This window comes from Vulpes vulpes, chromosome 16 (assembly GCF_048418805.1).
Source record: "Vulpes vulpes isolate BD-2025 chromosome 16, VulVul3, whole genome shotgun sequence".
NCBI lineage: Eukaryota > Metazoa > Chordata > Mammalia > Carnivora > Canidae > Vulpes > Vulpes vulpes.
This window is the reverse complement of record NC_132795.1, coordinates 46,984,517-46,997,073: the sequence shown is the minus strand read 5'-3', so window position 1 is coordinate 46,997,073 and position 12,557 is coordinate 46,984,517. Positions and strand designations below refer to the sequence as shown.

Sequence of the window (12,557 nt, the reverse complement as noted above, 5' to 3'; positions counted from 1 at the left end):
AAGGTGCGCAGCTGCGGTTGGGATTCGGGATGAGCCTGGCACCCACCGGGTTCGCCCCAGGGCAGAGTAGGAGACGCGGCTAGACGCGGCCAGGCCGTGCGCACCTGTGCAGCCCGGGCCCTCCACACCTGACCCGGCCGTCCGCCCCACCTGGGAGCCTCCTGCGCATGGGCTGCCCGCCGCTGGGAAACGGGGTGAAGGCAGCCTCAGGGGCGACCGCTTGGGCTTCACCAGAAGCAACACCGGATTCCAGGCAAAAGTTTCATGGAAGGCAAGGGTGTGGAAAGGCCTGCCTCTTAGGGATGGATTCGTGAGGAGGTCAGGGCTGGGCTGGGAGGCCAGGGGCGCCCTGCACAGCAGGAGAGGTGCGTGAGCCTGTCCCCCGGGGCCCTGCTGGATGCTAGTGTCCAAGGCGACTTGGATCTATCGAGGAGGGAGGCCTGGGCTTCCACCAGCCAGCCAAGAGTGGTGTGGAGCAGAGCCTCTATTGGGTGAAGCCGTGAAGGTGTCAGGATTTGTGTGTTCTGGCTGCGGCCTTCATGAGTGCAGATCTGCAAACCCGGCGGGGATAAGAAGCTTATTTGGAGGCTTGATGGGTGGTCACCTTGGTTTAACATTTTGGTTTCTCCTCTTATTTGAACCAAGAACAATCCAATTAAAAAAACAAAACAAAAACAAAAAACAAAAAAAACCGTATTTCAACATTAATTAAAAGCCAGTATTTTGGGAGACTCTGCTCACTGCTCTCCCAGGGCTGGGTGAGCATTCTCGCAGGCCGCGACACTGATGAAGCACCTACTTCTACTTCTATATTTACTTTTAATGTTATTCTACTATAAAAAGCCAACGTGAGGGAAAGAGCATGTGTTGCCATCTCACAGCAAGGCCCCTTGGCGCGCTGGCTGCAGGCCTGCACCGCAGCTTCCCTACGGCCAGGAGGCCGTGGGCAGCCACAGGGCGGTGTTCCAGCCCAGAGGTGTTCGCGGATGAGGCAGCTGGGCCCCATGCTCTGGCAGACCACGAGTGGCCCGGGGAACAGGTGAAGGTTCTGAAGCAAGATTTATTCCAAGTGGGTGTGGACAGTGCTGACCTCAGGAGAGATGTGCCTTTCAAAGTAGGTCACAAGCCTCTTGGTCTCCCAGCCCCGTCTCCTCCCTCTGCTACTTCTCTGGCCTGAGCTCTGGCAGCGGAGGGGCCCCTAGTTCCCAAACAAAGGTACCCAAATGCCAGGAGAGAATTACAGAGATTTATCTTTATTAGTATCTTTATTAGCAAGAAAAAGAAAACCAGAATTTCTACCCCCCCCCCCCCCCCCCCCCGCACTCAACCCCACTTCCACTGCCTGGGCCCTCAGGGAGCAGCATCTGCCTGGGGAGGGCCTGCTGCCAGAGGTGTCCTTGGAGCCTGGGCACCGGTGCATGGCCACCCCTGTGCCTCGAGCCGACCACGGGCCCCCTCCTCCACAGTGCGGGGATGACAGGGCAGCTGGCCTGTCTCCAGCCCTCAGCTGTCAGCCTTGGGACCTTGGAAAAGATCAGCGATGTCCAGCAGAGCTTGGCGGATGTGGTTTCCAAAGCGCTGGGCATTCTGCGGGAGCCAAGAGCTCAGACCAACCCTGGCAGGGAGCCCCTGTCTCTCTGTCCCCACAACCCAGGGCTCGTCCCCAGCCCATAGGGCCCCGGGGGGCACCCCCTCCTCGGCCTGAGCAGGGGCAGGACAGACTCACCGTCTCCGAGCTTGAGAACTTGCTGGAGATGTGGAAGAAGATGGTGTTCTCGCCCGCGATCATGTAGGAAACCCCGTAGCCATCGTCTGCCACCTGAGGACAGCACAGATGGTAGAGAAGGAAATGAGCCTTGCAGGGCTTGCTGTCCCCAGATTCCCGGGAAGGGGCTCATTCCTGAGGTCAAGGGCACTGCCGGGAGGAGTTCTGCCCCTGCAGCTACAGGTGCTACTGGGATCCAGGGCAGTGTTTGTCCCAGGAGGCCTGAGATCGCCGCCTCTCCCCGAGTGTCTCCAGCCCTGGCGTACGGTGGGGGACCCGGGCTCTGCACCGTGAGTGCGGCGACCAGTTCTGGGCCCGGTCAGTTGTGCTGCCGAGGGGTGTCGTGTGGGCGGCTGCAGCCTGTGCTCGGGTGATAGCTGCCCACTGTCCTGGCCTGACTTCAGGGCCCTCCTCCCCCCGAGGTGCTGGGGCCCAGTCCTGCTCCCTTGTCCCCTTCCAAGAGCACTTACGGGGCCAAAGCCACCACCGGCGCCCAGGTGTTTGGGGTACTTGTCTGGGTCGAACATGCGGATCTGGAATTGAGCAATCTGGCTGGTAGAGAGGCGCCAGGGCTCCGAAAGCACCTGCAACAGAGAGGCCACCGCAGACACACCTGTGTGAACTGCCTTGCGCTTGGCACGTCCCCGTCGGCAGGTGGTGCCTGCACAACAGCCTGAGTGGGTGCGCGGACTCCCCATCTATTCTCAGGGTGACGCAGCTGCATAGAACCCCCGAGGCCCCTGTGACCTGATGGTCCCCTCGGCCCGTCCTACCAGCCTGTCTCTCCCTGGGCTCTGCTCCCTCCCCTGGGGCTGCTGTGCCCCTGCCCCAGTGTGTGGACACTGGAGGACCCCTTCACCCCAACCCTCTGCCTCCCCCCTCTGCCTCCTCTCTCTGCCCTCCCTCCGAGTGCTGTCAGCACCCGAAAGCCACGTGTCTGTCTGTCCACGCTCATGAGAACGGCAGCTCCACGAGGGGAGACTCCTGCTCAGAACCAGGCCCCCAGGCCTGGACGGGCCACAGGGAGGGCAGCTGCAGGGCAGGGGACAGGGGACACTGCCACCGACCATGCTGACCTCAGCCAGGAAAGGGGAGCTGACCCCCAGGTACTTGGAGACCACGTAGAGGCAGAAGAGGTGCCTGTCTATGCCAGCCCCTGTCATCGCCAGGCGGTACATATTCTGGTGTTTCTTGGAAGCCTTCCGGAAGAGGTCTCGGAGGTCAGCTTTCTGGGGGGGCAGAGGTGAGGCGGTGAGGGGTTCATGTTTCAGTCAGCGGTGAGGAGTGGCCTGGCCCCCAAGCGGCTGGCGGCGGAGCTGGGCGCTCACCATGCGGGACCCCTCCGCCATGGCCTGCACGAAGGCTGTGGACTCGCTGGTGCAGGAGCGCACGGTCTCGGTCCGTCCCTCCCGGAACATCCTGGTCATGGAGGCCTCGTAGGTGAGACAGAACTTGCCCCTGTCCTGGGGGGTGTAGGGGGTGAGTGTCGCCGCTGAGGCTGCGCCCCCTGCCCCCACGGCCAGGCCCCTACCCGGAAGTGGGCGAGCTGCAGGGCAATCTGCACAAAGGCGTCTGGGCTAGTGCGACACTTCTTGATGAGGCCTTTGCCGAATGGCAGGAACTGGAAGCAGTACAGCTCCACGTCGTCGGCTAGCGCTGTGGCCACCCGGCAGGAGCTCTCGATGACCGCTCGGCACTGCCAGCAGAAGGAGGGGTCAGCTGGGGGTAGAGCTCGGCACGCGGGGCTGCAGGGTCAGGGGGAGGCTTGGAGGAGATGACACATCCACAAACATGGGAGACCCCCTGAAGGGCCTGGGCCGGGAGGCCGGCAGGTGCTCCATGGGCCAGGGTCACGCCCAGGTCGCTCACTGGCCACCAGAAGGTCCCAGGACCTCCCTGGACTCTGACAAGCTCTGTCCCTTCCCCCTGAGAGCGCCCCCCATCCCTGTCCCTTCTTGACCACACACCTGCTCAGGGATGTCCCACTGCAGCCGCTGGGGAGCGGCCAGCGCAGGGTTTGCTTTGCCCTGGCAGTGCCCAGTCTCCGTGTAGCCGAGGTGGAAGGTCTCAGTACCCAGGACAAACTGCAGGGAGAAGGGGAGGCTGAGGAGCCAGCCTCGTGCCCCACACCCAGCCGGCCCCACAGGACCCCTCCCTGGCCCATCACCTCCCAGAGGTGTCCTATGATGGGGGCGTCTGCCCACGCATGTTCTGTGTTGAGGCCCAGCTGGCCGTTCTTGAAGGCGATGACCGTGAAAGACTTGTCGAACCACCTGCAGGGGGGGAAGCGGGAGATGCAGGTGGGCGTGGAATGGGGGGGCCGGTGGGGGGCCACAGCCAGGGCGTCACACCTGTTGTAGCAGTTGCCGTGCAACAGGGCCTTGCCGTACAGGCTGAGGCTGGCCTCATCCTCGGGGTCGTAGTGGTGAGACTCCTCGTCCAGGGCCACAAAGAAGGCAGCTCGCTCGATGGCATCCAGAGCAGCCTTGTTCTTGCCGGAGCTGAAGAAGGCTTGGCGCGCCTGTGCCCACTCCAGTCTGGGGCACAAGGGCAGGGAGGGCAGTGGGGTCCCTGTGGGCGGTGGAGGACCCCCCCCCTCCAAACCCCGGACCTGGCAGGACCGTCCGGGAGGAATCTCTGCCCCACTTGCTCCACCTCCACCCAGTCAGACGTGGCTAGATGCCGCCATGGCCACCAGTGCCCCGGCTACAGAGGGTCCTACCGTAGACAGGGGGCGCCCTGCCAGTGGGCATGCCCCTTGCCAGGCCTCTGGGCCCAGGTTCTGGGTGCCCTGCGGGTGGGCCCTTGTCCCCGTGGGGCGCTGGTACCTTCCCCCGGCCGTGAGCGCTGCTAGCTTCTCCTCCCCGGGCTGGGGCGGGGACGGGTCGTCCAGGATCCTCTGGAACTGCAGCTCCAGGTCGCAGGGCTTGAGCAGCTGGGAGCCCTCGTACAGCCACAGCTTGAAGAAGCGGCCCTTGTGGTAGACAGCCACGTGCCTGCTGTCCGACAGGTGCTGCAGCAGGTCTGGGGCAGAAGCCGGCAGGGGGCAGGGGCTGAGGCCTGGGCCGGGCGCACCTCCCTGCTCCCGCGCCACCCTGCGCTGCAGGCCTCCACCTGGACTTCCCCTGCGCGGGGCTGTGGCGGTGCCGCCGTCGAGCCAGGCCCCGTGCCGGGCTCCCGTACCTCTTGTGCAATGCCAACAGTCCTAGGAAACACTTCACAGAAGAGGAAGCTGAAGCTCTAGGAAATTACACACACTGTCCCAGTGTCTGGAGCCGGGCCCGCAGCACGCAGCCCCTCCTGCTCTGCAGCTCCACCCCTCCTGCTCTCCTTACCCAGGCTGCCTGCCTGGCTCGCAGGGTCCCAGCACTGGCATCAGGCCTGCGGACACGTTGTGTCTGGGACGGCTCACAAACCAAGCATTTGTCACAGTTACATGACCCTGAGATACCTGGGACACTTGGTGATGATGAGCAGATTGGAGGGCACCTAGCATGCAGGCCCCGAGCTGGGAGGGTGGGGGGACTCAGTCCTGATGGCCCCAGCACAGCACTAACACGGGCACGGACACCTGGCTGTGGCCCAGTACCTGTCTCCTTGCCCGGGATCCGGGTCGTGTTGAACATCCTCTCCATCTGGTAGGAACACATAGGCACGATGCCAAGGGCCATCACCTGTGGGGAGGCCAGTGCAGCTCAGATGCGGCCGTCTCTCCTGGCTGCGCCACCCACCTCACACAACTCACAGGCTTGATCTCCTCGCGGTCCAGTTTACGGCGGTACATGATCATAGCGTGCACGACGTTGCCCAGGCGGGCTGCCTGGATATTTGTATTCTTGATGAGCACGAAGTCCTGCAGAGACAGGGCAGAGCCTCAGGTGCCGTGCCATGACCTCTCTGGGCTGCTATTGCCTGGGTCTCCCTGCCTGAGGCCCTGGGGCTCCTGACCCCCTTCCCCAGGCCACCCTGCACCTGTACTCGGCATGCGCTGCCACAGATGGACCTGTGACCCAGCATGTATCCCTTCAGCTCAGCTGGAATCTTTCGAGCTTTTTCATGACCTACTTTGTTCATGTTTTGTTTTGCATTGAGAAACAGTTTAAAACCTATTGCAGGCAAGTTGTATGTACGTCGTGGGGGGGGGGCAGCTTTGTGGGGGAGGGGACGTCGGCATGTGACTCGGAACGGCTCTGGACAGCGGGAGACAGCGGGAGAGGAGAGGCACGCTGTGGAGCCCCGTGGCTGGGCTGTGGGGACACCCGGCTGACTGGGCACCTCAGGTGCTGGGAGCCGGAGAAGAGCTGGTCGCGGGGTGAGGGGCTGAGCTCTGAGAGAAGCAGCTCTGGGTTCACACAGTGACACAAAGGGAAGGCACGAAGGGAGAAGCTCCCTGGTGGTGGCGTCAGGATGGTTGGGAACCTGCGGCTGGGATGCCAGCGACAGAGCCACGGCGGGAAGGGCCAGCTCCTGGGCTGGGCCGGGTAGTGAGCCCGGGGGACTCGGAGAGTGACAGTGTCAGGCTGTGGGTCCTCAGGAGCGCGGCTGCCCTGACTGCTCTTCCAGGATCTCCCTCAACCTCCCTGCCCCCCCCCCCCCCCCCCCCCCCCCCCCCCCCGGGCCCGCTCGCACCATGACATAGTAGTTGCTGTTCACCACTAGAGGCGCCCTGCTGCGCAGGTACACATACTCTTCCCACCAGTCACTCACCTGCGGAAGGAAGGGAGGAGTCAGGGTGGGGGCAGAGGCAAGGGACACGCCCCCACACACACACAGGAGGGTGAGGTAAGCCCAGGAGGGGACTCACATAGTTGGTTGCCCACCATGACTTGAGGACCAGGTACTTCTGCAGCCGGGGGGCGGTCTTGTCCTGGAATTCCTTGGCCAGGACCTCCATTCGGTAGTATTCCTCATCATCCAGCAAGGGCCGCACAGACTCCAAGTACTGTCCAGCCAAGTCATTGTCAGCGTGGGGGCCAAACAGCAACGACCGCCTCTGTCCTGCCCCCCTGCCAACCCGGCCCCATGGCTCTCAACCCTGCTCTTTACAGGGGATGGTCCCTGATGTTTGGAGAAGTCCTCGCAGTCCAGCTTAGCCTGCCCCACTGGGATGTCTGACCCGGACCCTCACCCGCTGAACTGTGGCCGGCACGCTGGGCACAGGAAGCTTGGGCAGGGATGTCTGGAAGCTGTAGAGCATGGGCCTCCGGCTGGACAGCAGGCGGACACAGATCTGGGCACACAGAATGTTTCTGGTGAGAACCAGGGGAAATAACAGAAACAGCCACATTTGAGGAGCTGGGCCCCCAACCCTCAGAACCAGGACAAACCCATGCACCAGGTGCCAGTGCCCCACCTGCCTCTCCCAGCTTACAACCCCAAATGAGGTCCCCAGAGTCTCAAACCAGATGCCCAAACCCCTCCACCGGCTCCTGCTCACAGCCCAGACTTTGGTGAAGTGGCTGGTCTGGCCGTGCATCTCGAACATCCAACCGTGGTAGGAAAGAAGCAGTTTCAGGGTTTGGCGGAAGAAGAAGATGCCCATCATCCAGACCCCCGTGGAGAAAATGGCCATGCTGAGAAGTGCCCGGGTCTGTGGGGTCCGGTAGGGGCCACATCTGCCGGGGAAGGGAGAGGGCTGCAGGGGGTCCACTTGAGGTCAGGCTGGGGGAGGGGGGAGGAGGGGGGGGGAGGGAATCTGCACTTCTGACTGAGTCGGGGGAGGCGTTGACGAAGAGCACTCCTGGGCACCCTCATGTCCGAGGGCCTTACTTTCAAACTTAGAAAGTAGGACTCAGATGACAGTGGCCCCCCGGGGGGGCTGCCCCTAGGACCTCCAGGGGCTACTACTGGTTTGTGCCCTGCTCAGGAGCCTGCCCCGCCCTCTCCGGGAGCCCTGCTTCTCACCCCTCAGGGAGGCATCTCTGGATGCAGCACACCAGCCCCATGGAGATGTCCACCTTGCAGTAGGAAGAGCCCACCGTCGCCATGACAACGACCAGCCAGCTGGTGGGGCTGCCAGGGTACACGCCCCTGAGGATGCCATTCTGCAGGGCAGACACAGGCAGCTTGCAGCAGGAAAGGCAGCTTGCAGCGGGAAAGGCCGTGGGGAGGAGGCAGCCGGGCTTGGGGTCTTGCCAGGCCTCCTCCCTCCCTCACCTGCTGTGTTCTTCCTCCTCCACGCTCCCCTACTTGCAGCACCCCTTACTCACCAGGGGGCTGCTATTCCTTGCAACCTGTCTGCCCTACACCCCTGGGGCTTCTGCACTGCTGGAGCCTGTCACCCAGCCTGACGGCCAGCCGCCAGCCTCCAGCCTCGGTGGGGGGGTGGGGCAGCCGCCGACACCTGGCCTCGCCTCCGGGGAGACTGTTCGCACCTGCCAGAACCACCTGCACCCACCTTGATGCGAATCAGGCGTTTCTTCCAGGAGTTGATCCCGGACAGGTAGATGTGCTTCAGGGCCTCCCGACTGAGCCGGAAGTCCACCCCGTCTGGGGTCACGGTGAACTGGAAGGCCACGGCCTGGTGCGCTTCCGCCATCCTGGAGGTTGGCCCTCACCTGGGGGGGTGTGCGGGCGGGCTGAGGCCGGCCCCGCCCCCGCGCCCCCGGTGCGCGCCCCCCCCCCCGTGCCCCCGGTTCCCCCACCCCCACCCCCGCGCCCCCGGTGCCCCCGCCGCGCCCCCGCTCGGGGCCCCGCCCCTAGCCCAACGGCCGCCGGACCCTCGCGCCGCGATCGGATCCGGGGGCCCCGCTGGAGGGGCAGGGGAAGCAGGGGCCAGGAGCCCCGGAGCCGCGGCGAGGTGGGGGCCCCGACCGCGAGGGGCCCTGTGCCACTCACGGCTGGGGTTCGCTTCCGTCCGCGCGGGGGGCCAGTCGGTCTGGCCCGTGTCCCCACGTCCTTCAGGCCTGGCCGCCCCGCCCCCGCCGGGAACCTGACACCCACTCCCAAATTTGGGTCGAGCAAACAGATGTGGGGCGGCGACCAGAATCCCCTCCTCTGTGTGGTGGGAACCGGGGGTGGGGGCGGGCTCTGCAGACTGGCGTGGCTCGGAGGTTCGAGAACCTGGGGCAGGCGTGGGGGGGGGGCTCACGTGAGGATGGGAGCATTAGAGCTAAAAATAGCTGAATGTAGGGAAAAGGTCGCCAGGGCGTCAGCTGTGCGCCTGCGAGCCGGGCAGTCCCCCGGGGTCCTTCCAGTGCGGTCGGGGAGCTGCAGCCAGGGGGCCTGTGACCTGGGTCAGCCCTGGCACCCAGCTGCCTGCTTTCCAGAAGGGGACAGTGAGGCTCAGCTCAGGGGGCAAGTCAGGCTTCGCGTTCCCCGGGGGTGGGCGGAGGCAGAGCCAGGACCAGGTGTAAGGGAAGCAGCTTGTTTATTCTTACGGTGCACAGCCCGGGGTTGTCCCACCACGACCCTCAACCCCAGGCTCACTCCGGGGCTCAGCCCAGTCCCCAGGGTGCCCTGCTCTGCACCCCTCCCTCCAAGGTCCTGCCCTGGAGGCTCCAGGAGCCGTCTGAGGAGTTGGGGGCCAGAGAGTCAGGATGAGGGGTGGAAGCCGCTCAGCTGTCCTTTCTGCTGGAAGTAGAACTGGAACCGAGACTGGGCATACTCCTAGGGAAAGAACTGTGAGAGGGCCTGGGCCGGCCTCCCACGCCCGCCCGTGCCCCGCCCCCCAGGGTGCCCAGACCCCTGGACTGCCCACCTGCTGCTCCCCCATCTGCATTACTTACCAAGTAACCAAATTCTATGGTGGACATAGATGCCTGGAGAATAGACCAGAGACCCCAAAAGAAATGGGATGCCAGAGCGTATCTAAGGAGGGCAGGAAAAACAGGGGCTCACAGCACACTTGGGATCCCCTGGATCCCACCCCTGAGGCCGGTCAAGCCCCAAAGCTCAGACTCCTCCCCCACTGCCTTAACCCCACCGCGTCCTGACCCCAGAGGTGGCCCGCCTCCCTCTTCCTCAGCACCCTACTCTACCCCCTCCCACCCATCTTTCCTCACCGATTAGCCTCTACCAGCAAATCTTCTTCCAGTTTTCTCTGCTCCTCCTGGGAGACGGTGTCACCTTTCTTGCCTTCTGCCAGGTAATGGCGAATAAAATGGAGCTGAGGTAGACAGACGAGTCAGATGGGGAGAGAGTGCGGAGCATGTCCCCGTGAACACCCTTTCTCGCCGTTCTGTCCAGACCTCACCTTCCTCCTCCATTGGGAGGCCAGGTCCTGCTCCCCAGCCTCCAGTCCACATACCTGCTGCCCCCGGGTCGGGTAGTCTGCGGGCTGCGCTTTGTAGAAAGGCCACTCCTCGTGAGTATAATCATAAACCCACTCACAGAAATGGTTCCCAATGTCAAAGCCCCTGGGGGAATAAGATGGACCCTCAGTCCCCAAATACCCTGGGCAGCCGGGACGCAGAGAGGAAGGCCTAGTCTGTCTGCCAGGCTGCTGCGGGAACAAACCCATGGACGCCACCCTACTCTCACCTGTAGTTGTAACTACTGTACTCGAAGTCAACCAGCATGAGTCTGTCGGTATTTTCTGGCTCTGAGAGCAACAAGATGTTCCCTGGGAGAATGGGTGGAGGTGCAGTCACTTCAGGGCCCTCTGCCCCCCTCACCTTAGGAGACACCGATGCTTTGTCTTACCTTCCTGGACATCATTGTGGCAGAAGACCACTGGGGAGGGGGTGGAGTCGAGCAATTTCCTGCGGGGCAACAGGAGCAAGGATCCTGAGCAGCAGTGACTAGAGGAGGGTCAGTCCCCCTTGTGGGCCAGGGCCTGAGCCCACCCTCGGTAAATCCTGGGGAAGGACCTGGTTAGGTGCCGGGTGCTGCTGCCCCTCACCTGAGGTTGCCCATCTCATCCTTCAGGCTGTACATCTCCAGTAGGTTCATCTGGGGGAGGTCAGTGGGGGGCAGGTCCTGGATCTGCTTCAGGTACCTGAAGCCCGGAGAGGAAGATACACTGCCTCCGTCCCTCCCTACCGCCTCCCTGTCTACGCCCGGCCATTTTTCTGTCTCTGTTCACTTGTCTGCCTTACTTGGGAGCCCGTTCTGTGGGAGACCATGCTAGGCACCGGGACACCTGATCCACTTAGCTGGAGGCCTGGGCAGTCATGGGCACGTTCAGCTACAGGCCAGCGTAGTAACTGCCAGCATCAGGGTTCAGAACAGGTGTGCAGGAGCCCCGAGGCGACTCCTGACTCACCGTTCCATGGTCCCAAACAGCCAGTGGGGCTCCTTAGTGAACGGCATCTCCATGCCATGGAACCGGGCCATCTTCGTGGCGATTTCTGCAGACAGCACCGGCTCTCGAAGCTCACAGGTTTTCAGTGGCCGGCTCTGCACCCAGGAGCCTATCAGGGTGGTGAGGGGGCTGGGGCAGGAGGGGGAAGGGGTGGGGAATGGAAGTGGGAGGGAAGTCAGGGTCTTGGGTAAAGGCCCTACCTGGGGTTAGGGACATGAGGACAGGCACTGGAAAGGGGACGGGGCTGGGGGCAGAAGGTGCCTCGGGGAGGTCGGGGCCGGGTTCGTACTGGGATGTACTGTTCCAGCCGGCCCTCTGGAAAGACTCCATAGAGCTGGGGCCCCAGCGACCGCTCTGCCAGAATGGCGAACATCACACTTTCGAGGACCAAGGAATCCACACCCTGAAGGAAGATGGACAACCCGGGGGACAGGGTCACAAACACAGGAGGCTCTGCTCCCCACCCCCTCCTGGCACGTCTTGCTCTATTGCCTGGAGACTCCAGAACCAGGCTCCAGTAGGAGAATCTACAAATTACTTAGGCCCTAGGCCTCAGTGAGAACATCACCTGCCCGACAGCTCTCATGTGCAGGATGCCCTCGCCTGCAGGATGCCCTCACCTGCCTGCAGAATGCCCTCACCTGCCTGCAGGATGCCCCTCGCCTGCAGGACGTCCTCACCTGCCTGCAGGACGGCCCTCACCTGCAGGGCACCCTCACCTGCAGGATGGCCCCGTACAGCCGCAGCAGCACCTCCCGGGGCTCCTTGCCAACGCTCGGCAGGTGGTCCGGCAGCGAGCAGCGGAACAGCAGGTTACTGAGGCCCCCGCTGCAGACCCAGAGCAGGGCGCGCTCAGGCCGCGGCCGCTGCACCTGCCCCGCCGCCACCACCCCGCCCGTCCCCTCCCCTCCCCACGTGCCCCGGGGCCGCGGAGACTCGGCGTCCCCAGGCCCGAGCTCGACCCCTGACCCCTGACCTCCCACCTCACAGGGTCCACCCTCAGGTCCTCCGGCCGCGCCTGGCGCCAGGCCCCGCCCAAGTACTCCCGGCAGCACTGGTAGGCGCGGCGCTCGGCGTCACGGGACAGCGACGAGCCGCGCCGCCGGTTCGGGGCCGCGTCCGGGCACTGAAACTGCCGCAAGCTGTCCTTGGCCAGCCGGTCGCCAACAGCCCCGCCTCCGGCCACAGCTGTCCCCTCGGCAGCCATGGCGCCCGCTGGACCAAGCCCAACGTCCAGCCGCGCGCAGCCCGCTTCGGGCGGACTCGGCTCCTTCCGGCCGCGCTCGGGCCCGCTTCCGGCCGGCCTGCGTCTCTCCGGTCGCACTCGGGTCTCTCCGGCTCTCTTCGGCCCTCGGCGGCGCCGCTCGGCTCTCTCCGTGATCCGCGGCAGGGGGGGCCCTTCCCGAAGGCCGAATTGGGCGCGTCTCCGCTGTATCCCGCCCCTGCTCGGGGCGAAGGCCAATGAGCTCTCTCGGTGGGCGGGGCCGCTCTGATGACAGGCAGCTGGGAGGGTCCACGTGGACCAACCGGAGGCGCGCTGCCTCAGGG

At 64.0% G+C, this 12,557-nt stretch overlaps 2 protein-coding genes across 3 annotated transcripts; both read right to left on the bottom strand.

Annotated features, from left to right (window-relative positions):
* Positions 1 to 1,232: 1,232 nt before the first annotated feature.
* CPT1B (carnitine palmitoyltransferase 1B) lies at positions 1,233 to 8,838 on the bottom strand. The gene is made up of 19 exons (XM_026019725.2): positions 8,603 to 8,838; positions 8,163 to 8,322; positions 7,670 to 7,809; positions 7,203 to 7,380; positions 6,894 to 6,995; positions 6,570 to 6,707; positions 6,395 to 6,472; positions 5,511 to 5,618; positions 5,355 to 5,439; positions 4,594 to 4,789; positions 4,117 to 4,302; positions 3,933 to 4,038; positions 3,733 to 3,849; positions 3,297 to 3,461; positions 3,094 to 3,228; positions 2,842 to 2,994; positions 2,236 to 2,349; positions 1,727 to 1,819; positions 1,233 to 1,587 (listed from the first exon to the last, which is right to left on the bottom strand). Exons 2-19 carry the CDS (start codon positions 8,301 to 8,303, stop codon positions 1,504 to 1,506), a joined length of 2,319 nt encoding a protein of 772 aa, XP_025875510.1. The 5' UTR covers positions 8,304 to 8,322; positions 8,603 to 8,838; the 3' UTR covers positions 1,233 to 1,503.
* Positions 8,839 to 9,117: 279 nt separating this feature from the next.
* CHKB (choline kinase beta) lies at positions 9,118 to 12,377 on the bottom strand. Of its 2 annotated transcripts, XM_026019726.2 has the most exons (11): positions 11,993 to 12,377; positions 11,729 to 11,837; positions 11,299 to 11,412; positions 10,971 to 11,104; positions 10,608 to 10,703; positions 10,409 to 10,467; positions 10,247 to 10,328; positions 10,014 to 10,122; positions 9,769 to 9,872; positions 9,493 to 9,574; positions 9,118 to 9,373 (listed from the first exon to the last, which is right to left on the bottom strand). In XM_026019726.2, the coding sequence occupies exons 1-11, from the start codon at positions 12,214 to 12,216 to the stop codon at positions 9,299 to 9,301; spliced, it is 1,188 nt and encodes a 395-aa protein (XP_025875511.1). In that variant the 5' UTR covers positions 12,217 to 12,377; the 3' UTR covers positions 9,118 to 9,298. The 2 variants fall into 2 exon arrangements, with proteins under 2 accessions (XP_025875511.1, XP_072598412.1); XM_072742311.1 differs by lacking the exon at positions 10,608 to 10,703 and having other exon boundaries at positions 11,993 to 12,374.
* Positions 12,378 to 12,557: the final 180 nt, after the last annotated feature.

What these genes read in the sequence shown, in the direction of transcription:
- CHKB (XM_026019726.2), bottom strand. Translation starts at nt 12,216, where the DNA reads ATGGCTGCCGAGGGGACAGCTGTGGCCGGAGGCGGGGCTGTTGGCGAC. An exon ending in TACAGTAGTTACAACTACAG is followed by an intron (nt 10,123 to 10,246) that starts GTGAGAGTAGGG and finishes TTATTCCCCCAG; the next exon opens with GGGCTTTGACATTGGGAACC. An exon ending in CCATAGAATTTGGTTACTTG is followed by an intron (nt 9,374 to 9,492) that starts GTAAGTAATGCA and finishes TTCTTTCCCTAG; the next exon opens with GAGTATGCCCAGTCTCGGTT.
- CPT1B (XM_026019725.2), bottom strand. Translation starts at nt 8,303, where the DNA reads ATGGCGGAAGCGCACCAGGCCGTGGCCTTCCAGTTCACCGTGACCCCA. An exon ending in GATCCCGGGCAAGGAGACAG is followed by an intron (nt 4,790 to 5,354) that starts GTACTGGGCCAC and finishes CTTCTGCCCCAG; the next exon opens with ACCTGCTGCAGCACCTGTCG. An exon ending in AGTGGGACATCCCTGAGCAG is followed by an intron (nt 3,462 to 3,732) that starts GTGTGTGGTCAA and finishes TTCTGCTGGCAG; the next exon opens with TGCCGAGCGGTCATCGAGAG.